The sequence below is a fragment of the Danio aesculapii genome, chromosome 1 (genome assembly GCF_903798145.1).
Source record: "Danio aesculapii chromosome 1, fDanAes4.1, whole genome shotgun sequence".
In the NCBI taxonomy this organism is placed as follows: Eukaryota; Metazoa; Chordata; class Actinopteri; order Cypriniformes; family Danionidae; genus Danio; species Danio aesculapii.
The window spans coordinates 36,982,253-37,009,614 of record NC_079435.1 but is presented as its reverse complement, the minus strand read 5'-3'; the positions used below and the strand labels follow the sequence as shown (position 1 = coordinate 37,009,614).

Genomic DNA, 27,362 nt, shown 5'->3' with positions numbered 1-27,362 from the left:
TTTTTTTATCTTGGTACTCTGAATTTCCGCTGACTCATTTTCATTACTCAAATGAATAGTTCACCTAGCTTGAATACCACTACTGTCAGGTAGTTCCACATATAAGAGTGGCATACGTATTGCACTATTTTAACCCAGTTTCACGTTTCCATGTGGATGACAAAGACATTTCATAAAACAATATGATGCAGTGTGAAATCATTGAGTTTTGAGAAATGTATCATGTGAAACATGAAACAAACATCTGCAAAGTCCAAAGCTCTATTGGTACCCTTCAATTTTGTCCAGGCCAATAGTTTAATTAATTGGTCATTTTAAATGCTTTTGCAATTTTTATTTATATTGATGTCCAGTCTTTTTAGCCAATCAGGTGATTATATACAGGGGTTGGACAATTCAGTGTTGGAGGTTTTATGGTGGTCAGTCTTCACTGATTGCATATTCCACCAGTAAGAGCAGAGTGTGAAGGATGAATTAGCAGAGTGATAGCACAGATTTGCTTAAAATATTGCAATGCACACAACATTATGGGTGATATGTCAGAGTTCAAAAGAGGATAAATTGTTGGTGCGTCTGTGATTATAAAGAGCTATGGTATTTAGGGTAATGTCAGTATACCACCAAGAGGAATGAACTACGTCCAACAGGAGTAACTATGGATGTAAGAGGAAGCTGTCTGAAAGGGATGTATGGGAATCATAGCTGCGCAACTTTCTACAGAATTGAATGTGCAACTCTCCTGTTTCCACCAAAAATGGTGAATGGTGCCAGCAGCAAAAATCTTGGGCTGTGGACAATGTAAAACCTGTATTGTTGTTTGATGAGTCTTTCACTGTCTTTAACACATCTGGGAGAGTTATGGTGTGGAGAGGCCCCAAAGAAGCGTGCCACTCAGACTGTTGCACACTCAGAGTGAAGCATAAGGGTGAATCAGTGATGGTTTGGGCTGCAATTTGGGCTGCAATTATGCTATTCCCTAGGCCCAATAGTTGTGCTAGATGGGCCCAGAGATTGTCACCCATAATGCTGTCCCATAATGTTGTCACTGCCAAGAACTACCAACCATTCTGGAGGACCATGTGCACCCAATGGTTTAGACATTGTATCCTGAAGGCGGTGCTATTTATCAGGATGATAATGCAGCAATACACACAGCAAGACTTATGACAGAATAGTTTGATGAACATGAAAGTGAAGTTGAGCATCTCCCGTAGCCTGCAAAGTCACCCGACCTAAATATTATTGAGTCACTTCTGGGTGATTTGGTGGAGCGAGTCGCAAAACATTTTCCTACACCAGCATCACATAGTGATCTAGCCAATATTTTGAAAGGATCCCTTTGGCCTCTGTGCAGGACATTTATCTGTCATTCCCAAGACAAACTGATGCTGTTTTGGCCACCAAAGAAGGCCCTACACCATATGAATACAGTACATATATATATATAGCTTGACAGCCTCAGTGCTCTTTTATTTTCCTTACAATGTACACATGAATAAACAAAAAGCAAACAAAAACAAACCACATTTTGTGCTTCACCAAAGAATGTAAAAGACAAAGATACTACATCCATATGCTTCTGCTTCTTGTCTGTAAATGCAGCTGAAGTACAAAAGGCATCTGAAGAGAAAGTGATGGACCCTCGCAGCTGAAAATGAAACTAAAAGCCCTCAAGATCACTCTGCTTCAGATGTACACACAGTGTAAAACTACAAAGAACCAGGGAATTTAACATCCATTCCCTTCTTTGTATGGCTCTGGTAAAATTAAGGAATAAACAAAGGAAGTAATACAACTTTACTGAGCATGATGAGAGGATAAGCACTGTAAACTACATTGCTTCTTTACTACAGCTGCATTAGGAATTCACTGGTAAAATGACATCTAGAGGTCCTAATAAACCAGCAGAAATGCAGATGTAAAGCAGTTTCAAATGTTTATACTCTTAGCGGGTGGGAACAAACAGTGTGTCATGCATTAGAGACGTATGCCATAATAAGGAATATATATCACATGGGATGTACTCATTGTGCACTAGTAGCGTGACTGCAATGTCCTGCATCGGGACATTCTGCACTTCATCTGAAACTATTTTAAACACATGTCTGGTTATTGCATGATTACTATATATAACCCCATTTAATGGCAAGATGAAATATTTGTACTTTTAAAAGGCTTAATTTATCTTACTGTTTTATTAACTTAGTTTATTAAATATTTTTATTTTCCTGTTTTTTACATTTTAAAAGCGCTATACAAATAAAGGTGAATTGAATTTAATTGTTAGAATCATTACATTTAAAGTGAAAGAGAAAATTTCAATAAGTCAAGACAATAGGATGTGGCAATTAAATCACTGCTATTATCTACAAATTTGGAGTCAGTAGGATTTTTAAAATAAACCAATTTGATGGCTATACATGGAAAATCAAATTCAGAAACTCAAATTCAGTACTGAAATTATGCGAAAAGTACTGGAAGAGAACACTCTTCATTCACTACCCTAACCTATAACTCCTGCTGGTATTGAGACTCACAGCTGCATTTATTTTGATTAAAAAATTGTAAAATAATGTTGCAGAATTAAATACTTCATTCATTCATTTTCATCCGCTTTTCTGGGACTGGGTCGCGGGGACAGCAGTCTTAGGAGACAGCCCCAGACTTCCCTCTCACCAGACAAAAAAGATAGGGATACCGAGGTGATCCCAGGCCAGCTGAGAGACATATTCCCTTCAACATGTTCTGGTTGTTCCCCGAGGCCTCCCGAGGTAGGCATCCAGGTGGCATTTGAAACAGATGCCCGAGCCACCTCAGCTGACTTCTCTTGGTGTGGAGGAGCAGCGGCTCTACTCTAAGCTCCTTCCGGGTAACATAGCTCCTCACCCATCTATAAGGGTGCGCCCTGCGACCCTGTGAAGGAAGCTCATTTCAGCCGTTTGTATCTGATATCTTGTCCTTTCGGTCATGACCCAAAGCTCATGACCATATGTAAGAGAAGGAATGTAAATTGACCGGTAAAATGAGAGCTTTTCATTTCGGCTCAGCTCCTTCTTTACCACCGCAGACCGTTACATTGACCGCATTACTGCTGCCGCTGCACTGATCCGCCTGTCAATCTCACGTTCCATCCTTCCCTCACTCATGAACAAAACCTCAAGATACTTGAACTCCTCCACCTGGGGTAAGGACTTTCTTACAACATGGAGATGGCAAAGCACAATATTCCGGTGGAGCACCATGGCCTCGAACTTGGAGGTGCTGATTCTCATCCCAGCCACGTCACACTTGGCAGCAAATCACCCCAGTGCATGATGAAGGTCCATATTCGATGAAGCCAACAGAACAACATCGTCTGCCAATAAGAGAGATGAAATCCTGTGGTCCCCGAACTGGACCCCCTCCGGCCCAAGGCTACGCATAGAAATTATGTCCATAAAAATTATGAACAGAATTGGTGACAAAGGGCAGCCCTGCCACAGTCCAACACGCACTGGTACCAAATCTGACTTATTGCTGGCGATGCGAACCAAACTCCTACTCTGTTCATGCAGGAACGAGACAGCCCTTAACAGAGCGCCTCTGACCCCATACTCCCAGAGCACCCTCCACAGAATGCCACGAGGGACACGGTTGAATGCCTTCTCCAAGTCCACAAAACACATATGCACTGGTTGGGCATACTCCAATGTACCCTCAAGCACCCTGGTGAGCATTGTTCCTCCTGGATCCTAGGCTCTGATTACTCTGCTTATGACGAGTACTGGCTGTTAATATTGAAAATAAACTTTATTTGAATATTTATTTTAATAATAAGAGCCATTACTCCTCATAATTAGAATCATTATACTATGCAGATATGGCTCTTAAAAACATTTTTTTTCAGGTATTTTAAAATTAGCTTAAAACAGAATTTTTCTTTAATACTATAATAGTTCGGCAACATTATCATTTAACTCATGCAAAAAATAAGTTAATTTTTTTTAAATAATATTAATAAAAAAACATACTGATCCCAAGTAAATCATATAAGACTTTAAATGTATTGTGATTCAGCCTTCATCTGAAAGCATCTGTCCTAATTAGGCTCCTCAAATGTTTAATTGCTGAAGCTTTTATCGTGGAATCTGATACAATGCTGTACAAAAGTGCCAATAGAAATGTACTGTATATATGGACAGAGAGAGAGAGAGAGAGAGAGAGAGAGAGAGAAAGCAAATAAATGCTGTTATTTTGAACATTCTTTTCATCAAAGAATCCTTGATTTGAGAGAATTCATCCTGTATCCAGTAAACAGCAAGTATCTTGTTTAAAGTGAGACTAGTGGATAAAAGCCAGAGCACGGCAGGCTACACGCGTGACGGCGTGTGGTGGGATAGAGGTGACTGAGTGCTTGTGTAGTTTTGGCGAGCGGGACAGCGGGGTGCTCTCATAACAGCCTGAGCATCATTAACCAGTAGGGATGATGTATGACTTGCATTACCTACACCAAATGTGATGACATTAATGAAGCATCTCAAACAGCACCAAATGAGATTCTAAGAGGTGTGTGTGCGTGTGTGAGTGAGAGAGGCATTTGTATATGACTGAGGGGGCAGAATCTTTGTCTCTCTATTGTTCTGTGTGATAGAATCCAGCAATCCCATGATAACATGGTTGTTTTGGGTGTTCTTAGGGAAAGAAACATACGTAGAAATATCATTTGAACATTTTCCTTAATTTTATCACTGTCAATAAATGTAATTATTTTCTTAGTAAGATTATTGAGCTGTGTTGAACATAAAACACACTGGGCTCTATTTTAATGATCTAGACGCAAAAACTAAATCGCATGGCACAAAAGCATTAAGGGCATGTCTGAATCCACTTTTGCTATTTTAAGGATGGAAAAATACGCTCTGCGCCCGACGCATGGTGTAACTGGGTTATGCTTATTCTCTTAATGAGTTATGGGTGTGTTTTGAGCATAACGTGCATTAAACTAGAGTCTCATCTCCCATTCCCTTTAAGAGTCAGTTGCGTCCCGCCATGGTGCATTTGCTATTTACATGGCAGACTTTGTAAGAGGAAAAAACTGAACGCTTCACTAGCAAGAAAACAGTTAAACAGACCATCTGCATAAGGATAAAGAACGAGTCTCCTCCATTCGGCCTCTTTACTCTCTCTTTCGCTTTACTTTTACTCTTTACTCCTTTACTTTCATGGATAAGGAAACAGTGTTGTACACACTCCACTAAAGACATCCATTAGCCTACATATTTAATTTAGTTTGTTAAGCGCAAAGATTTGTTTCAAAACGCTTTCTAAATTCCAGCAAACAAATAAAAGATTAGTTTGATCCCACTCCAGTGTGTCTATCTGAAAATGTGTGAATTCTACCATGCAAATTTGCATAAATGGAGGGATTCTAGTTGCTGAATTCTTTGAGAATTGAGCAGGTTTAGTCCAGCATAAAGCATAGTTTTAGACATTTGGTCAAGTTCTGTTGCAAACTATACTGCACGTCATAAAAGATGACCAATCAGGTTGTGACTCATACTTTATAATTTAGTTACTGGTTGTTTAGGTTCAGGGTTGAAAATGCACAATATTATTATTTTAGTTTGACTAAACGAACCAACAAAACCTAACTATGAGTATGAGCATACACTCGATTTAGAATTGAACTGTTTCCAAGAAATATAAAACAATATATATCCTACTTTTGAATTCTAGATCCTTTTAGATAAGCTATTTTGAGTTTTTAGGGTTATTCGTGATCTGACAAAAAATGTGTTAATTCAAATATCTTCTCTTTTAATATTCAGTTGATCAACTCTGAGATGAGTAATGACACCTCATTATATGCAGTTAATAATAATAATAATAATAATAATAATAAATCACTACTGTTTAATCACGCAAAGCATCATGGAGCTAAAGGATTTAAAAGAATGTTTATTTTGTGTTTTTGTTTTTTAAGTAAAAATATATCTTGGGTGTTAAAATCTTGTGTTGAAAATACTGCATTTACAAAATATATTGTTTGCCACACGCTAGGCATTTTCCCTAGACTGTGACCTGAGAAATAGGCTTTCCTGCACATGTTACAGTAGCCGGCGTTCCTTTGCTCCTGATGGGCTGGGCATGAAATGACAAAGCACAGGATAAAATAGTAATGCTAATATTGATAGTTTGTCCATTACAGGTCAGCTAACTGTCCTCCGGAACAGTTACAAAGCTGTTAGTTTCGATTTCACAAGGCCGATCAATACGTGGGCATACTGTTTCAATTTTGCCTGCATTGATTTTCTCTATAACACCACAACCCTGCCGCATTCATCTCTCTGAAAGAAGGGAAGATTTGATTTACTGAAGAAAAATTGGAGTGCACATCACAAAGGTTTCTGCCGGCGTGGGCTTCTGACACAGGAAAGATGGATGTCCCCAGGCAGGGGTGCCTCCAGCCCCGAGGAGCTCCATTAGAGATCACTGGAGCTGCTGCTGGAAATGACTCGCATTAGAAAAAGAATGAGAGCGAGAGAGACGCTGTGATGCTAGGAAAGATGAGAAAGAAAAGTGAGAAAAAAGATAAAGAACCGAGTGGGAGCAAAACAAAGAGGACAATGAGCAGGAATTGCTAAAAACATCTGGCCCGTTTCTGATAAAACACTGTATTTTTCATAAAACAATGTGCGTCTGAGGGTTTCGATTGAATTATCATACTAAACTGCATATGAAAAAACAAAAGACAGGAGGGCTCCCCCATATCTGTGTTTTACACTACTGTTATGTATATCAGACCTCACTATTATATGGACAATTGCATTTGAGCAGTGAGCTTCAGCAAGGTGGAGTATAAAATCAGAAGGATGGTGAAAGTTTTAATTATCACAACTAGTATAGTGTGGGTTTAAAAATCATTTAGGTTTGCTCAATTAACTTTGTGCAGAATTCTAAAAAGAGCATAGTCATGGTTAAAACTAAGACATATCTTAATAATAATGATTTATTTAATTTAGAAGGGAGATCAATTATTAAATAATGTGAAGTAAAATACTTTGGTCATAGTATTAAAAATGTGAAGCACTACTATGATTAGCAGGCACATACAAACATACTGGACTGCAGATTTGATTTGTGCAGAGATGATGTTCAAATGGCTCTTTTAAACCTTGTGTACTTTTCTAATTTACTACCCTTTCAATATCTTCATGGCTGTTTTGCCCCATTGACTTGCATTATGACCACATTTTTTGATTGCAAAGCCATGACACCAAATAATCATGCATTCTTGATTGTTGGTGGTTTTCCCTGTTGGGAAGAGGTCAAATTTGCAATTTTTACTGTTGATCATCAGTTGGCACCATTAACCTGTTAGAAAGGCCTGTGCAAAAAAGTTTCTGGCTTTTATATGGAGTTAAACAGCAGATTATAGTGTGTGTGCATAAATACACTTACTATGTTTACAATGTTCTGAGAGCTGAGGTGCTTGTTTTTTTATTTTCTCAAACATATCAAGATAAGTGCGCAAAGGTGTCTCTCACATTCACACACTATACTCCATATTAAAGCCAGAAACTACGCTTTTTTTTGCACTGTAACTTATGATCAAATGAAAAAAAAAAAAAATCACAAATTTGACCTCTTCCCAACAGGGAAAAGCAGCAACAATCAAGAATGTATGATTATATGGTGCCACGGCTTTGCAGTAAAAAAAAAAAAAAGATTAATGGTAGTCAATGCGGCAAAGACAACCACAAACATAATGAAAGGGTAGTAAATTTGCCCAGTGTTGAGTTTTTGAAATATTCCAAAGCATTTTCCCAAAATATGTGTAAAAATCAAATTTGTCACCAAATATTATTTCATTTCCTGTAACACAATGAAAGTTGTGAACAAATTAATCCTCAAAATCACCCCAGAGTGGATTAATACATCCCTTACAGCACATAAGCATTAACAGAACACTTCACTTATACATCAGATTTATTTGCTAGTATAGTAAAAGTAAAAAGAAACAACTCCAGGAGGTATTACTATTAAATTAATATTTTTGCAAGACAATAAATATCCTTACAAGGCGATCTTTTATTGAAAACACTGGAAGAAAATGATTTGTTTTACTTATTTTCTGAATACAAGTATATGATTGTATGTTTTTTGACTGTTTGTTGCTTTTTACTGAATTGGACTTATAAGAGATGTGTGTAACACATTCTCACTCCCGGCTCATTACATGTTGACACTCGTTCAGGTCCCCCTCTCACAGTCCTTTGTCATTTTAAGACACGCAGGGTCCTTGGTTGATTTAAATGAGAAAACTGTGGTGCCGATATGCTGACGTGGAAGGCATCAGCAATTTTATTGTTATGCTTAAATTACATATTGGGAAATATTTTTGCAGTTAATGGTGTGTGAGATTTTCTAAAGTAAACAGACAAAACTATTTTACTCTCATTACACTTACTAAACACATTTATGAGCACATAACCTAACCGTTTGTCAATATAAAACCCTGGATACAGTAGCAGACAGATACAACTACAGTTGGAGTTTATTCAAAAGATAAAAATATTACAAGTCTTCCAACGAAGCACAAGTTATTTCCAGAAAGACTTGATGTGATCACCATCTCCATTCACTGCACAGCTAGGATGTTGTGTCCCAAATTCAAATAATGTTGCAGCCTATGTCAGCTTATGTCAAACACTATTGGCTCATCAAATGCCGTTTAATCCGTTTGTATTTCGTGACAAATCATGACACGCTAAAGTGTGAGAGCATCATTTTTAATCAGAGACTATCAGCGATATACTATGAAACCATAATAGTGTTTTTATTGTCAATTATTATATGAAAATCAAAATTAAATTAGTGGGTTATTATACATTGTAAATCATACATTATACAAAAACCCCAGACACCAAAATTGAACTTGCTTAGTGAACTTACTTGAGAAAGTGTCAACTATTAAACCACAGTTTGCACTTCATATCTACAAGCTTGTGATGAACACAATTTCTCTTTTCAAGCTATCTATTCTTTCTTTAATTTGCTTCCATCTTCCTCATCTTCTACCCTGACAGCGTCTGAGGGCGTGGAACTGCTCTGAGCGCAGCAGCAGAGTGAATTTCCATGCTACATTAGTCCTACCATCAGAATGCAATGAAGGAGAATATGAGAGGAAGACTCATCTGTCCTGCGAGACTCCCACTCCTCCTCCTCCTCCTCTCTATCATCTCTCTTTTGGCCAGCCACTTTACTGGCGTGTCATCTACATGAGAGATAATCCGTCTTTTGACCCAAATAAACATGACCACGGTGACAAAACTGGCAAAAAAAAAGAGGGATAGAGAGAGGAACGGCAGGCAGCCCAAAAGAAAGAAAAAAAGGCTTGCTGTCAGCAGCCTCATTTGTGGCTACTGTGTTCATTTTGTCTGGTTTTGGCAGTCACTAGCGCCACATGTTCACCTGCGTCACCAAGCGATAGGGTGATAATAGATGGACAGGTGGATGCTGCTGTCTGTCAATCTGAGATCCAATCAAAACAAGGGCCATGGATAGCATGGAATGGGACCATCCCAGATCAGCAAGTGGAATGTGCATGTGTGTGTGTCTTTTCCTTTGTTTGCTGGAGTGCAAAGCCCCATGGACCTCTCTGACAATGCATCCATGAGCAGGAGAGGGAGGGAGCACGTGAGGAATGAAAGCGGGAGAGAGAGAAAATCACCTAACACCTCAACTCTCCTGAGGACGGGGCTGCTGTAAGCTGGATATTAAGACACAAATTGCATTCAGGCAGGTCAGTAGGTGTCAGATGATATTAGATGCCTGCCATGAGCAAACAACAACTACCATCAGCCAGGGAGGAAAATAATATTTTCATTTTCAGCCTTTTATTGAATGGAAACTTTGGGGAATACGTCTTTATAGGGGGGGAGCTAGCGGGCTTGCAAATTTAATGCTCCCAACAAAAGAGTGTAATCATGGCAGCCGAGCGCCCTTTGAGGGATCTGATTTCATTTTCATGAAGGTGAAAAACAAGATTTAGCTCTGTGTGTGTTGTCTTCATTGGTGCTGTTTTCTTTTGTTATCTAAAATTGTGGAAGGGTGTCATTTCTAATGGTTTTACATCAAAACAATAGCGACAAATGATAGTATCTGAATGTGATTATGGTACATTTCAACATGGTGTATTAGAGAAGCAAATCCCATAGTTTTACTGTAAGAATTATTTGACAACTGCTGTTTGAATGTGGTCGGTTTGATTTCTTTCCAAAATCTTGATGTTCTTGACATACTGATCAAACAATTGCATCATATCACATAATTTTGGGTGGCTCGTGGCGCAGTGGGTAGCGCTGTCGCCTCACAGCAAGAAGGTTGCTGGTTCGAGCCTCAACTGGGCCAGTTGGCATTTCTGTGTGGAGTTTGCATGTTCTCTCTGTGTTCGCGTGGGTTTCCTCCGGGTGCTCCGGTTTCCCCCACAAGTCCAAAAGATGCTATAGGTGAATTGGTTTAGCAAAACTGTCTGTAGTGTATGTGTGTGAAGGAGTGTGTGTGGGTGTTTCCCAGTGATCGGTTGTGGCAGGAAGGTCATAAGCTGTGTGAAATCGTGTGCTGGATAGGTTAGTGGTTCGTTCCACTGTGGTGACCCCTGATTTATAAAGAGACTTTTAAGAAGAAAAAGAAAATGAATGAATGAGTTTAACATTAGGTTAAACTGATATTCAATTCTTTGCTGTAGAACAAATTAAATATGTGATCTATTTCTTTCATGCAATCCTGTGATCATAATTTTCTTCTAACATTCAAAAACAATAATAAAATCAGTTGAATTGGATTGGATTGTTCAGCCCAAATAATCAATATTTTTTGCAATAAAAAAAAAACTTAATTTGTTCCTAAATGCTGGCACCTTTCATAATAAACTTAAATGCTGCTACCTTATTTAAGAAACATTAGAATTATAAGGGTGTAATTATAAGAGGTGTGTATATTTATACAACAGTTTTAACTAGTTCTTGAATCTGATTGGCTGATAGCCATGCAATATTGTGTAAATAACAGCACTCGTCCAGCCTCTTCACCCTTCACCCTTGTGTATTACTCTGCCCACATACAGCGACAAGCAGAGGACACTCTACAGTTTGACAAGTATTGCTGCTGTTGGACAAAATAATGTATTTTTGAGGGTTTTTTTTAGTCAAGAATGTAGTTGTTTAGATTGCATCTATGCAGTTTATTTATAAGGATAGTGCCTATTTTACAATATTTATCATTTCTGAGAGACAGCACATCGTCAGCCATTAGCCTGTCATTGAGCAGAGCAAATATGGTTGAAGTTGTTTATATAAGCCCTTAAAAGAGAAAAACTGTAATTTCTAACTACAACTGATCAAATCATTATTTAACAGGTAAGTGACACTCTAGGTTGATCTCTCTCTCTTTTGTATGTTGTAGTGCTGTATTTATACCATATAATTGTAGTGTATGGAGTGTGAGATGGGACTCATATCAGGAATGTATTTTGTATTGGCCACTCTTTGTATAACCTAGAGTTACTTTTTGGTTGGCCATCTGTTTGTTTTTAACGAGTGTCCTGTTTTCGTTACTGCAGACTAGATCAGTAAAAAGAAAAAAAGAAGAAATGCTGACAGGTGTTTAGCATTTTTCTTATTGCAAACACAACAGTAATCTGGTAGCGTCTGCACTGCTATGGCTTTTTCGGGATTAAATATTGTGATCTCCCAATTGCAACAGAAAAAGTTCTGTAAAATCTCTGTAGACTTACGACCTTATGATCTTAAAAATGTCAGCAAAATCACCTGTTTTGTCATCACTTTAGACATTACGCAAGAGAATCATTCAAATACTAGCTCTCAAGTTGTGCTGTTGTGATGTCAGCAGCAGTTGTGAATGAATGGTGGAAGAAAGTAGTTCCTCATACAAAAGGGTTTTTAGACTCATGTTTGATTTTCTTTTATGTACACAATTATGCCGTTGAACTGTTGTATAAACGCAAAATCCCACTTGTAGCAAAGCAATCATCTATCATATACAGCCATATCGTACTGCTACTCGTGTGATATTGCTCACATAAACAAATATATACCTTCACGATACAAGTTTTACAATTCGGTTCATTTACAACAACAATGAATACAGTCAGTCATTGAGCAGAAAGATTACAGCAGTGCAACAACTTAGGGGCTATTCATGCAGAATGTGCCTTTGAGTCTAAAAACACAAGAAGCAACAATCAGGAATGGTTTTAAAATGTTTCCTTCAAATAAAATATTCTCAATGTTCTCAAATAAAATAGCTGTAATGCCACCTTGGCTACTGTAAACTGACGCTCGCAACACTTGCCCCACCTGCGACTTCTGGTCCACTGCTTTTGGATGCTTTTTTTCTTGACACGATGTCTAAACAACACGTCACTCATGTGAATTGAATATGATTGAATTGTATATGATAATAATAAAAAATGGTAAAAATACTAGTGCCAGTCACTATTTTTAACCCCTTTTGTGTTAAAGTGATTCCTTCCATTCCACCTTTACAAACCACAAGATGATCAAATATATACAAGCAGCTGCTAGTTGCATGTTGCAAAGTGTGTGTGTGTTTCTGTGATTGTCCCTTCTTTTATTTCCAGATGTTGTTCTCTCCTCTGTAGTTACCGACCCTCAGCTCTCCAGCATTTTTGCCCATGACCTTCTGGGTAATTGAGCAGAAGTATTGATGTAACAGCAGGGTCTGATTGTGATTTATTAAACACACTCCGAGACTGTGCCAGCGTCACCACGTGCCCATCGCATGCTATTACAAAAGTCATCAATAGCACTGCTACATAAAGGCCAGTAATGGGGAGAGAGCCAAAAGAGAGAACAGAGTGCTCTGCCATTATATGACTGCAGAATACTAAGAGGAGAGAGGGAGAGTGAGAGAGGAGAGAGAGAGAGTGAGAGAGAGAGAGAGAGAGAGAGAGAGAGAGAGAGAGAGTGAGAGAGAGAGAGAGAGAGAGAGAGAGAGAGAGAGAGAGAGAGAGAGAGAGAGAGAGAGAGAGAGAGAGAGAGAGAGAGAGAGAGAGAGAGAACAAAATCCTGATACAAAAAAAGGCAGACAGGTCTCCAAATCTCTAGAGAACACATTTTGTTTGGAACACAGCAAAAGAAAGAAAAAAAAGAAAGAAAAGAAACTGAACTACAGAGGCAATGAGTTTCTAGAGAAAAGCAATGCATGACGGCATCATTAAGGGATATTCAGTGTGTTTACAGAAATAAATAGAGCTCCTTATGTTTCCTTCAGTAATGGCCAGGTAACATTGACTGGCTTTCATCCCATTCCAACAGCAATGCATCATAAGCAGAAACCAAAGCAATAAGACGTAACCCAGGCTCAGAATCATGACTTTAGGCCTCCATTAGAGCCCATAATGGGCGGAAATGTAGGTTTAGCCTATCGCAAGAGAGGTAAATAATATGAGGTCTAATGATTACAGATGATTTGGTATGGGGGTACAGTAGGACGCCAGGGTACTGTAAGACAGGGGTGAACCGAGCTGAACTGTGCTTGAAAAGATGCTGATATATGGATAATAATAATAATAAACATGAATTTAAAGTAGAACCATAATAATATAATTTCAGCAAACATCTAATCAATAGTTGATCATTTTATGAGTAATCAAGTAGAAGAATTTATTTGGTTAACACTCCAGGATAGTAGCTGTTGGTGGGATTGTTTACCCCAAAATGAAAGGTCTTCCACCGTTAACTGACCCTTGTGTCACAAATTAACATGTTATAATCAAAACTGAGAGATTTGTTTCAGTTCAGTAAGAATGAAGCAGATTGGCTGTCACATATCCAGCAAGCATGCTTGAGTTTCTGTGATTAATTTTTAACAAATCAAAGTTTGAGAACAAAATGTGTGTTTGACTTAAATATAAAGCGTCTTCATTATATAAAGCTATCATATCTTTTCAGAATAATTGGATTAAACACTTAAAATGGATGCATTTTTTTTATTGCCTTACTAATATTTGGAAGCATCATAATTTTAGGTGGAGTAGAACAGAAAAGCGATTTGCTGATTTACTAAATTTGTTATGGGTATGCAATAACATAAGATTAATTAACTATATATATTTTTTTATTTTGGGGTGAGCTAACCCTGTAACACTGATTTCCACCTATCCAACTACAAGGAAAAAAGAAAATAAATTTTTAGATCTTTAGAGCTGTTTTTAGATCTGGAACAGGATTAGGTATTCAAGCTTTTCATACAATTTTGTACCTTTTTTAAATACTAAGAGTCATATTTTGAGTATAAGAAAGATTAAAAGAAAGGTTTAAGGTTTCGTAATTAATGCATCTCCACAGATGCCAATGTTATGAATTATTTTACAATAAAAGCTTAGTGACAATTACAAATTATATTGGCCCTAGTGCAAAAATTGCAGACACTGATTCTAAATAGTTGGTTTCAGTTTGAAAGTAAAAGTAAAGACCAAGGTGATAGAGAGCTAGCGGCGTGTGTTGTTGCCACGTGGCAGCATCTGGTCCCATCTGGACCAAAACGCTGCACTTAAACACACCAAACGGACAACAGCTGACCAAAACCTCAATGTGCGTTCTGTTACAGTGTGAGGGGATGCATATTTGCATACCTGCAGGTGGCAGTAGTCTGTATTGTCATTCCACAATAGAAAACCACAATAGAAAACCATTTTATTAGGTACACCTGTCCAACTGCTCGTTAACGCAAATTTCTATTCAGCCAATCACATGGCAGCAACTTAATGCATTTAGGCATGTAGACATGGTAAAGACCATCTGCTGCAGTTCAAACCGAGCATCAGAATGGGGAAGAAAGGTGATTTAAGTGACTTTTGAACATGGCATGGTTGCTGGTCTGAGTATTTCAGAAACTGCTAATCTACTAAGATTTTCTCGCCCAACCATCTCTAGGCTTTACAGAGAATGGTCTGAAAAAGAGAAAATATCCAGTGAGCGGCAGTTCTGTGGGCGCAAATGCCTTGTTTATGCCAGAGGTCAGAGGAGAATGGCCAGACTGGTTTCAGCTGATAGAAAGTCAACATTAGCTAAGAACAGGATACTGAAACTACAGTTCGCAAGATCTCACCAAAATTGGACAATAGAACATTGGAAAACGTTGCCTGGTCTGATGAGTCTCGATTTTTGCTGCGACATTTGGATGGTAGGGTATGAATTTTCTATCAACAACATGAAAGTATGGATCCATTCTGCCTTGTATCAACAGTTCAGACTGATGGTGGTGGTGTAATGGCGTGGGGGATATTTTCTTGTCACATTTGGGCCCATTAGTACCAACTGAGCATCACGTTAACGCCACAGCCTACCTAAGCATTGTTACTGACCATGTCCATCCCTTTATGACCAAAGTCTTCTGATGGCGACTTCCAGCAGGATAACGTGCCATGTCATAAAGCGCGAATCATCTCAGATTGGCTTCTTAAACATGACATTGAGTTCACTGTGTCCAAATGGCCTCCACAATCACCAGATCTTAATCCAATGGAGCCCCTTTGGGATGTGGTGGAATGGGACATTCGCATCATGGATGTGCAGCCGACAAATCTGCAGCAACTCCATGATGCTATCATGTCATATTTACAGAACCTTGTTGAATCTATGCCACAATGGATTAAGGCAGTTCTGAAGGCAAAATGGGGTCGGTGAGTGTATGTCTGATTATCTGAAAATCCATATTGCTTGCTAATATTTGAAAAATGCAACAAGATGACAACTGACTTCTTTGTGCTCCCTCCCTTAACACCAAATAAACTAACCTGAAAGGCAATCACAAATGGCCCGATGTTGACCAATGGCCAACTGTCATCAATGGCTTGGTGTGTCAAAGCCCTATACAGTGTGACAAAATAATGCTTTTAAATAATTAGAAAACCAGGCTATTAGTCTTAAAACCATTTCAAATAACCCTGTCTAAAACATCCGGTAAGAGCCATTGTTGGTCCCTTCATAAGTCAGTGATCAGCATGCTTGGTCATAACAAGCTATGAATAAAAAAAAAAAAATAGAAAATTCAGACCAGACATTTGTCTGCAAACCAGAAGTCAGACTAGCTTAGTCTAGTATTATACACTTTACTGGAATTTCAAGAGTAGAAGAACAGTTAGAAGAACATTTGGTCCATTTAAACTGCAAAATTGAAGTTGTACCTGAAAGCTGAGCTGCCCCAGGCACCATGTTTGTCTGTGAGGATGTTTACAATCTTCTGGATGAGCTGTGTGGATGTCACATGATCCCGGTATTTGGCAGCCCTGATCAGGTGATCGCACATCTTCTCCTCATCACGTTTCTCAGCTGAATATTGAGCACAATGAGACTGCAGACAGAAGAACAGAGCAACACTTAATCATCACAATATCATATGCATTCATTCGAAACATGTATACTATAATGCGCCACATACAAACAAGTTACTTGGAGGCACAAGTCTGTTCCTGTGTTACTTTCACCTGAGAAGAACGCTGTCCATCAGACCAGGTGTAGAAAACGAACCATAATACATCATTAGTGTGTGTGTTGACACCTGAGCTTGTGTGTGTGTGCGTGTGTGGAGTAAATCCATACATACAGGAAACAAATGGAACTCTGGGTCATTTCCAGCCCATTGTCACAGTGATTAATAACAGTGGACATGTATTTGCTAATGCCTTTGGGCTACACTAAAAAATGTAGAACCTACCCATAATGCACAAGGAGACATTTTTCTTTGTCAGAATTTGTTATCAGAAAAGCCTTTGAACTCGAATGTGATTCTTTAAGCAAACACCTCACACTGCAAATATCTCTTTGCTAGAACTTAAATTACGTTTCATCTGTCGGTACCAAAATAAAGGAGTAAACGAATAAGCAGTCCTTTGTGAAAACCAGTGTCCCAATCAGAATCAATAAATCATGAGACGAGCTACAAAGCTGGTCTGAATTCAACCCAGAATAAACGAAAACCGTGCTCAAAGCACAAAACAACATGGCTTGATTTTTTCCTCTGTGCCTCTTATCTGATTCTGATGCAACGTCTAGCAAACAGCAATCAAGCGGAAAGGTTACAGCAACCACTAAAGCTTGTTTTAATGTAATTCCCTCTGCTTCATCCATTGCGTGTTATGACCCTAAATTAAATTAGCCCTAGACAGCACCCGCCTCAGACAACAAATACAGTAAAAGCAGTGGTCTGGTGTGCAGCGGCAGCAAACGAAGAAGCCTGCCTCTGTAAAGTTAGCGGTAAATGCTCCAAAGTGCCTTCTAATGGGCCCTCCTCTCCAATTTGAGGATCGACTCTTCATGTATGACAGAAAATCCATAGAGATAAATCACATTAGGGGGGCTTCCCTCTCGTAATTATCAATCTGTGTCTCATTTTGCTGTTCTTAACTCTGCAGTGACCTTAAAGCCACGAGAAGAGGACAGAGGAATAAAAGAGAGATTAAAAGGTAAAGGGTGAATGTTCAAATGTGAACCTATTTGGATGTCTGGAGTAACAAAAGAGTGGGAATAAAAGAACGCAAATAAACTCGGCGATTTGTCTTTGTTCTGCACAAAAGGTCACGTCTCCGAAAGAAATGGAGAATTCTAGCTGTGTAGCATTCATTTTGATGAGAAAAGGAAGGCAAAAACAAGACAGATTAAACATGTTTTGGCCACAGTAATAGATGCACAAAGATAATTAATGATTTGAAATATATATTATTATTATTATTATTATTATTATATGATACCATCCTAATAATTGAATCCCTTAAGAAATGGAATCTGAAAAGTATGAAAAGGGTGCTTTCTGGACCTTATCAGAATAGAAACAAAAAGAGCATTCATCCATATTTTTCCATTATTTCCTTCTCAGAGTGATTAACACATTATTAATTAGCTGTCATGAGTTCAAACACTTTGGCATAAACAGGCACTTTATCAACTAGTGTCAACGGCACCAAATCCCTGAGCTCCATAATGGGCTCGGTAATTTTCATGAACTTCCTGACAAATGGCTTCCTTGCAGCTGAGCATACAAGTTGAATTATAGGAAACATTCAGGTGAAAAGCATAGCAGTGACATGATCATCACGTTTGGAGCTGTTATTCTGTAGTGACATCATAAGGCTTTTGGAAAGCCTACGAGGTGAACTTAATTCAAAGGGTCTTGCACATGTTTGGCAGTCTGCTGAAGGAGGAACCACAATCTCCAGTCACAGCGCAGTTGAAGTTAAAGCCATAGAGGCTGAAACAAAATCATGAAAGTGATGCGTTTATGACTTCAGACAGAGTAATCATCCACATCTCCAAATGTTCTGTGTTCTGCAGAACTGAATCGGACAGGGTCAGCACTCATTTCCTTCAAATGGACTACACCCATGACAAACCATTAAAGCCATATTATTATCAAAACTTTAACGGTATCGTCCACAGTAGTCTAAAACTATTTAGTCAGCATTACAAGAAATGTCCATGTAAACTGCACACATTCCTATTTCTGAGTTTATCAAAGGAAACTTTATTTTAATATTATATTTAAACTGTTAATATTCTATACAGAAAAAATATCATTAATTATTCTTTTTTATTTTTAATTAACCAATTCTTATTTTTGGCACATGCAAACATGTATACTATACTGTAACAGGTCAGGTGATCCGCTGGCTTATTTCCATTGACTTAATTGAGTCTTGTCATTTAAACTCGTCTACATTTTCCCATATGTTTAACTACATTTTGAGAGCGTCACATCACCTTCCTGCATTTGTCACAAATTACGTGACATCACCCGGATGGAGAAACTTGGTCTGACATGCCCAGGCCTGAACCAATCACATGAATAGAGCACGCCGTTGTTATTATGAGTAAAATAAATATATTTATGCTTTTTTAGAGTCAAAAACTTTTAACAACGCTTGAACAAAATTTAAGATCTCGTAAAAACCTGATTAGGACTTTTTAATTCCTTTCAAGGGCCTTAGTTTTCTCATTACTGAGTTATCAACTTTTAATACTTTTTAAGACCCCTTGGACACCCTGTTTATGGATGTACAGCTGATCGATCTTCATGAGTGGATTCAGTAATTTGAGGGCCCTAAGCAATTCCAGGTATAGGGCCCTAGCTTTGAAACTCAAAACACTCTCTTTCTCTATAGACATTTTTTTTTCTCTGTAGATTTTTTTTGTAAACAGGCTGCATGTTAAAAATATATTTTCAGTGGAACCTTTATCCACTTAATTTAAAATGAAATATAATGAATTCAAAAATAAAAATCAACTGTCTCAAACTAGTTGTTCTATATAATTAGCCCTATTTGTGATAAGATTTCAATATTTGCATGTGCACTACGGAAGGAACATTCCACTACTCAGGGGGGCTCCCAATCTTTAAATTAAGTAATAACATTAAAATCTTAACAGTTATAGACAGATTTCACAACATATGATAAAAAAAAATTATAAAAGAGCTAAATGATTAATATAGGCTTTTTGGCATTGGCCGGGCCTCCTAATTCCCTGGGGCCTTAAGCAGCTGCTTACCTCGCTTATTGGTTAAGTCCAAGTCCACCCTTGCCGATCTTACAAGGAAACGCAAGTATATTACATATTGTCAGAAAAGTGGCTAATGCAAATTTAATTAGTATGAAAACATACAATTTGTAAAAGGAGGTGTGGCCAGAAACCCCTAAACCCAACAGTGATTTGGGTATGAACAAATTGTACTAAAATATACAAATAAGATCGTACAAGGGGCATCACAATGGCGCAGTGGGTGGCACGATTGCCTCACAGCAAGAAGGACACTGGTTCGACCCCCAGGTGGGGCAGTTAGCATTTCTGTGTGGAGTTGGCATGTTCTCCCCATGTTCGTGTGGGTTTCCTCTGGGTGCTCCGGTTCCCCCCACAGTCCGAAGACATGCGGTACAGGTGAATTTGATACGCTAAATTGGCCGTAGAGTATGTGAGTGTGTGCAAGAGTATGTAGATGTTTCCCAGTGTTTGGTTGTGGCTGGAGAGGCATCTGCTGCGTAAAAACATATTCTAGATAAGTTGGCGGTGGCCAACTTCTGCTGTGGCCCTAATTAATGACCCCTGATTAATAAGGGGACTAAGCTGTAAGGAAAATGAAAGAAATGAGATCACACAAGGTGTCAAGGTGGTGCAGTGGGTAGAACAATCGCCTCACAGCAAGAAGGCGGTTCGAGCCCTGGCTGGGTCAGTTGGCATTTCTGTGTGGAGTTTCTCCCTATGTTGGTGTGGGTTGGTGTGGGTTTCTCCCCGTGTTGGTGTGGGTTTCCTCTGGGTGCTCCGGTTTCCCCCACAGTCCAAAGACATTGCGGTATAGGTGAACAAGCTAAATTGGCTGAAGTGTATGGGTGTTTCCCAGTGTTGGGTTGTGGCTGGAAGGGCGTCCGTTTCGTAAAACAAATGCTGGATAAGTTGGTTGGATTAATAAAGGCACCAAGCCGAAAAGAAAATGAATGAATAAATGAATGAATAAATGAACGAGATTGTACAAATTAATTTGACTTAGCCACTATGTCACAAAATTACGAATTGTTGTCATCGTATTTACAACTCATGTCAATATTATTAGCCAGTGGGAAAAAAAACCTAAACTCTACAAATTTAAATTTTAGAGTGATCAAACACTATTTCGATTACTGTGCAATTTATTAGGGTAAGTATATCCTTGCATTCATAGGCAGCAATGTTACCCTCTCCTCCCTAAACAGGGTAGCAAGGTTAAACAAAATAATCATCATCTGCCAGAAAGCAGAACTCATTATGTGCATCAGCCTCAGCCTCTGCGTATGTGAGTTAGTTAGTGTAACATGACATGGCCAGGCGTACATGTAAGTCTAAGCATTACATGCAAAGTGAAGGGTCTGCAGTGTTTCTTAGAGCGAGTGAAAACAGCGGGGATCTTGTTAAACTGCTTGATTTGCACTCTGTTGACAGTGAAGTACACAGCACAGTCACTATCATCTTCCTCCTCTCCTCGCCGGTCCCTCCCTCAGGGTTTCATTTACAGCGGGAAACTGTCCTACTGATGCCTCTGTCCTTGCAGCATCTGAGCCAATGCAAATACAGTGCAAAGGATATGCATGCGCCACTCCGAGATACAAAATGAAAAACTAAGGAAAAAAAGCATATGCCATGTCATTCAGCCAATCAAATCCAAGAGATTTTCATTGCACTTGATCTTTTGACCCACTTTCTTTCTGAATTTGAAGTCACCGTGTTGAAATTGTAGCCAAGGGAATTCAGACAAAAGCAAGCCCGGAAAGCGAAAAAGTGACAACCAAGAAAAATGACGGCTTAAAAGTACAATAGCGAACAAAAGTCACCGAATGACAAAGGCTGACAGGCACTTCAATTCTGGAGCGATACTGCTGTCAGCCGACGCCTCGGTGTATTGATTTCCCTCCATCTCTTGTTCCCTCGGCGATAGATGGAGCAGCAATCCAGTGCAAGGCAACTAGAGAGAGAGAGAGAATATGCTGCCACCCCCATTTCTATAGTCAGGGTGACCATCAAGGTTAACACAGGTGCAACAACTTATCAAAGTATCTCTGGCTTCTCTCTTCCCCTTTTCTCCCTCCTTCATTTTGTGCTTTTAATGGACTAGTCACAATGTGTAGATGGCAGATTCTTCATCTTTTCTCCCATCCCCTTTCCAAAAAAAAAAAAGGCATTTCTTTGGTTCCATTACTCTACACGGGCCACGGGCAGGTGACTCCGGCAACTTCAAGGTCAAGGCGGGTGAAAAATAGTAGGAATTAACTGTCCTTTTGAGGTGAAAAATAGTCAAATGAAGGAGATGTGCGGCCAGTGAAAAATGAACATGTCTGCCAGCAGGCGACGAGTAGCAGGTGTGGATGAATGTGAATGTGGGATAATGTTTTTACTTCTAGTAAATAAAGGAAGCACTGAAACCAATGAACAGCAGACTATGAACGCTGTGCCGCTGTGGAGAATGTGATAACACAGGTCAAATAAACAGTCTGAAAGGATATCTTCACAAGTAAAATATGTTTTTTGATTACATAAATATAACAGGTTTAAAGAAGTGCAAGAAATCGATTATTGTGTTTGTGTGTCACACTATAATGTTAAATGTGCTGAACAATGTTCCTGTTCTTTTCTTATCGCAGTGCAGCTCACAAAAAAAGACTTAAATGTAAATTGAAAATATATATATATTTTTTAAAAGGGATCATTTTAATGAATGATCTTGTGTTCATCTTTATAAATAGATCTTTGAATGTCTTTGAATCAAAATGTTGAAACATTCAGCAATAAAACAATTTTGTGCTGCTTAGAGATGAGCAAGTGTTCCGTTTTGATCGTTGATTGGACCTATTGGCATTAAAAAAAAGCTAAACATTTACAATACTGTTTAAAGTATAATATTTAAAAAAACATATATTAAACAATGGTTAGTACTAGGGCTGGGCGATAAAATTGGTATCGGTATTTATTGACCGAACACCATTGTCAATATCGATAAAGAAAGGTTTGGTTTAAAGTTTCGATATGAAGCGCTATAGTTTATTAAAATGTGGCTCATTAGTGAACGTCTTGCATGCAATTCCAATTAGCTTAGGGTGTAAGTTTGTCATTTCCAATGGAGGTGCGTGACGCGCACATACACACATGATGCGTGCGCATTTTCCACGCGTTTCTAGTTGAAAACATCTCAACTTTTCTGAATGCCGCGAGCGCACCACAATTTATGCAAGTAGAACTAATCTGCTTCACACTTTGTATGGCATATACACATTTCAGTAATAAAGGCAAACTAATTACCTCAGAGAAACACAGTGCACCCAAACACTGCAGTGCTTTTGACTTTTCACTATAAATGTGTATTGGAGCTGCAGCAATGGTTTGTTCATTTGTCGTCCTCTGAGAAATGGTTGATGGTCGCCTAGTTACGAGAGACACCAGGAGAGCATGAGCGCAAAGCGCATTGAAAATGGTGAAGGGAACCACACACTCGTGCTTGTCACTTCAGGTTAGAATAACACACACGCAAAAATGAGTGCGGTGGCTAGCAGCAGTAAGGAGATTGTAAATAAAAAAGGATGCAACTTTAAGAGTGTCGCCAGAGTGGCTTTTTGGTTTCTTTTCTTGTGCATCCCCACCACTAGCTCCCCATCTGAAAGATTTTTAGCATAGGGGTAATGCAGTCAACCAACTTCACAGTTTGTAATGTTGTAATATGTACTTGAATAACAGCGGTTGAGTCCTTTACTTGAAAGCTCAGATTTGATTATCATAATTTGGGTTGTTGACAGAGTTTGAGGTTTACTGTATCATTTTTGGCCACACCTTAAAGTTTCCTTTGATTGTTCAGCATTTGCGCTTTACCATTGCACACACTTTGTAACATTTTATTTATTAAGTTTAAGAGTCTCTTTAACACTTATGTTTATTTTATAATAAAGAGATCTGATATTTTGTTTAAATGTTTTTGTTTTTGACTATTATAACTATTTGCCTTAGTAATGTTGGTAAGTTAAAATAAAGTGCTTAAAAGATTTTAATATACCTAAATGTATTGTTACAAAAATATTCAATAATTATCAATATCGAATGATATGAAAAATGATAGAGATAATTGGTTTGCAATATCGCCCAGCCCTAGTTAATACTATTTTTTTGTATAGTATAAATTTATTATTATTATTGTAAAATCAACATCACCCCCCACCCTCTGTCTAACTTTGCTCCCTGTCTAAACATTGTCCTATCCTAATAAAGGTAAAAACACACACAAAAAAGAAGAATTTGTCAAATTTTTTTTTTTTTATTCAATCATATTGATGAAATAAAAGTAAAAAAAAAGTTCTTGTAATAGCCCCATTAACACTCCAGGATTATCCAATCAGCGCCCTAATAGTGTTCAACTATATGCCAATTCTAAATGTATACAAACAGTGGTCTTGTCATTTCCTTCAGGCAAAATCATTCATGCCATTGCCTTGATCCATATTTAGGCTAACTGAAGTTGCTTTGAGCCTCAGCTAATCTCACGTGCATTAAGTGCTAAATGTGGTAAACAGCCTATTGCTCTAAACCAAGGGTGCCCAAACTTTTCCTTATGAAGGGACAAAAACCAAGTGAGTGAAGGCCAGTGGGCCGGATATAAATATAATTATCATGGGCAATTTCCAAATTTATAAAAAAAAATAAATAAATAAAGATAACTACCTACAAAACATTGCTTTATATTATCTAATACAGAATAAAGTTTTTTTTTTGTTGTTGTTGTTTTTTACATTTTATAATGAACTTTCTACAGTAAAAACAAAAACAATCTCATATATAACAGAATGGAGTTACACTTGTTTTTGCCTTGATTTGCTCACTGATGTCTCTATCCGTCAAGTGACAGTATTTACATTTTAAAAAAATCTGATTCATTTAATTTCAATTAGCTTTTTTGTAGCTCAGCAATAAAACAACCCTCCCCATCATACTGACTATTTTAAGGCCCCGTTTACACTAATGTAATGTTTTAGAATGAAAACGATCTGCGTCCACACTGGCGTTTCACCTAGCGTTTCTGAACAAACTCTCCGTCCACACTACACCGCTAAAAATGCACATCACGTGACCACACGCACACTCTGGCATGTGTTGCAGCGTATACATGCATCTGCGCTCCAGGCAGTCAGTGGGTGCTCTGCAGGCACCTCCCCAGATGAGAGCAGCACAGCGCAGGTTGGACAGTTCACCAAGGATCTTCTGCTGGATTTTATCTCACTATAGTTGTTAAACATGATATTAAATTCATCTAGTCTCTATCTAATGACTCTTTGGTCTTTTGAATCAATTACTTGTTCTCAGGTAACGTGTTTTGGCTGAGTGCAAAGAAAAGTTAATATATTCATTTATGTCAATACATAAACTGATTCTGCACATTGACTGATTGCTTGCATTTATTTGCTTTATTGTATAAAGTTATTGTACGTTATACTTTTATAATGGCCATTATTGATTATTTAAACGGAAATTCAGAAAAAGAGAGGGTATGCTTCATATTTTTTGAAGAAAATGAAAAGAGGCAGTAATGTTATAGTCTTCATTTTGTTTTAAATATGCATACAGTGAAGATGACAGTTCCTTGCATCATGTTTTCATTTTATTGTTAAGATAGCGAAACAATGCAGCCAGGGTGATGTGAATGAGGTTATAAAGTACACTGTTCCCTTTAAAGATTTACCCGACGTGTCCTCGGGAGTTTGTTTTTAGTATTAAACTTGCGATGTCTGAACTTCAGGAAAGGGAGCAAGACTGAACTTTGTGCACTTAATATTGAGGAAAAAAAAAATCAATCAGATAGGTGAATGTCTGCATCCACACCTCCATATTCAGATGTCTTCATTTTCCCCAATCCACACTTACATGGAGCAGCAACATTTGAAACCAAAATGCCCTCTTCAGCGTTTTATAAAAGCTCAGTTTTTGGCACTAAAAAACTCCCGGGTAGTGTGGACAGAAGGCGTAAACATAGCAAAACTTATGCATTTAAAAAGTAAAAACGTATTAGTGTAAACGGGGCCTAAGATGGGATGGTGGGCCAAATCAAAGGTTACAATGGGCCAACTTTAGCCCGCAGGCCCTACTTTGGGCATCTCTGCTCTAAACTAAACAGCCAAAATCCAGAATTTTTTCCACAGGACGAGCTCTTTTTAATTACAAACTAGTTTATTTCAGCAAGTTTTCTATAAACATGACAACTTTAATTCAGTTTAGTTTCTGGTTTTTAACTAATCATCTTCACCTTAGTTTTCATTTATGAAAATAACCTTGGAGTGTACAGCGGTGAGAACTAAAAGAAGCAGAATGGCTGTATTCACCAGAGTGTCAGGATAAGATCCTGTATAATGACCTGCTGCACTGCCTTTACCTGGGGAATTAATTAAAGATACAAGAAGAAAGGACAGAATGAGGGAGAGAGAGAGAGAGAGAGAGAGAGAGAGAGAGAGAGAGAGAGAGAGAGAGAGAGAGAGAGAGACAGAGAGAGAGAGAGAGAGACAGAGAGACAGAGAGACAGAGAGAGAGAGAGAGAGAGAGAGAGAGAGAGAGAGAGACAGAGAGAGAGAGAGAGACAGAGAGAGAGAGACAGAGAGAGGAGAGAGAGAGAGAGAGAGAGAGACAGAGAGAGAGAGAGAGAGAGAGAGAGAGAGAGAGACAGAGAGAGAGAGAGAGAGAGAGAGAGAGAGAGAGAGAGCATACGTGTGTATTCCACAAAGCCATTATTTGCCGCAAAGATTACATTTACGGTGAAGCTAAATGATAGCTGCTGACTTATCAAAGGGCACAAGTGTAATCTTTCTGAAGCTCTAAGTACACATCATTTAGATTTGCTTTTGTTTGGCTAGTCAGAGGCTGGAGGATTAGTGAACATGCACACTGGAATAATACGAGGTCGTGAGTCTCATTTCACAGTTGATGTCATTAACTCCTGGTCTCCTCTTACAGGAACACAGACACTAAACGCTAATGAAGTGGCCCATCACCTCTCTACACACACTTCAGTCAGAAGTCAACTCAATTACACTCCATCAATTCAAGATCAAGTGAAAGCCAAGAAAAAAAAAACAAGAGCCAGAGAAAGACGGAACAATGACCTCGTTCTATCAGATCCTCAAGATCTGGCCTTGAGGCTCAGTATCCTCCACATTTCATTTCTAATAAAGAAAGCCTCTCATTAAAGAAGGAAGTCACTCTCTCGCTCTCTAAATCTGTCCTTTCTTTTCTTTCTCGCAGGTATCGGCTGCCATCGTACAGTTGTTACCAGAAAAATCTTTTCCGTATTAGGGTTCCTATTAGAAAGGGAACACTAAAAGATAATTGGATTTCCAGCGGTTATCTCTGTGTCCGTCAGGACCCTGCTGTCCCTGTAATCTCACTCTCAAGGGGTAAAGATAACTCAATCCCAGAGTGGATGGACGAGTGTGTATGTGTGTGTGTAAAAGACAGAGAGAAAGGAGGGGACTGGGGGAGTGTATAAAGGCATATGTTAGCCATCTAAGTAATAAAAATCTGTTTAAATCACTGGTATCCACCATCATCTCTTCTGGTGGATTTGAACCCTGACAGGGAACAAACATAAATTTATTTTTATTTCCTAAATAATTCACTGACTATAGAATGCAATGGAACAAAGGCCATCTTCAATGCTGCCACCTTTCTCATAAGATCTATTCCTCACATTAACAATCCACTACAATAGCCTGGACTTGGCATACAAGCAACCTGTTATTCAATAATGTTCAGGAAAAAAGTTTGTTTGCTTTTTTCTAAAATTTACAATGT

General features: G+C 38.5%; 1 protein-coding gene across 6 annotated transcripts in view; it reads right to left on the bottom strand.

The window, feature by feature from the left end:
- Window positions 1-27,362, bottom strand: part of lrba (LPS responsive beige-like anchor protein) — a 399,767-nt gene that overhangs the window by 184,223 nt on the left and 188,182 nt on the right. For all 6 annotated transcript variants that reach the window (XM_056459670.1, XM_056459679.1, XM_056459695.1 and 3 more), the window contains exon 36: window positions 16,214-16,380. In XM_056459670.1, coding sequence (XP_056315645.1) covers window positions 16,214-16,380 — 167 coding nt within the window. The remainder of the gene's footprint in view (window positions 1-16,213; window positions 16,381-27,362) is intronic.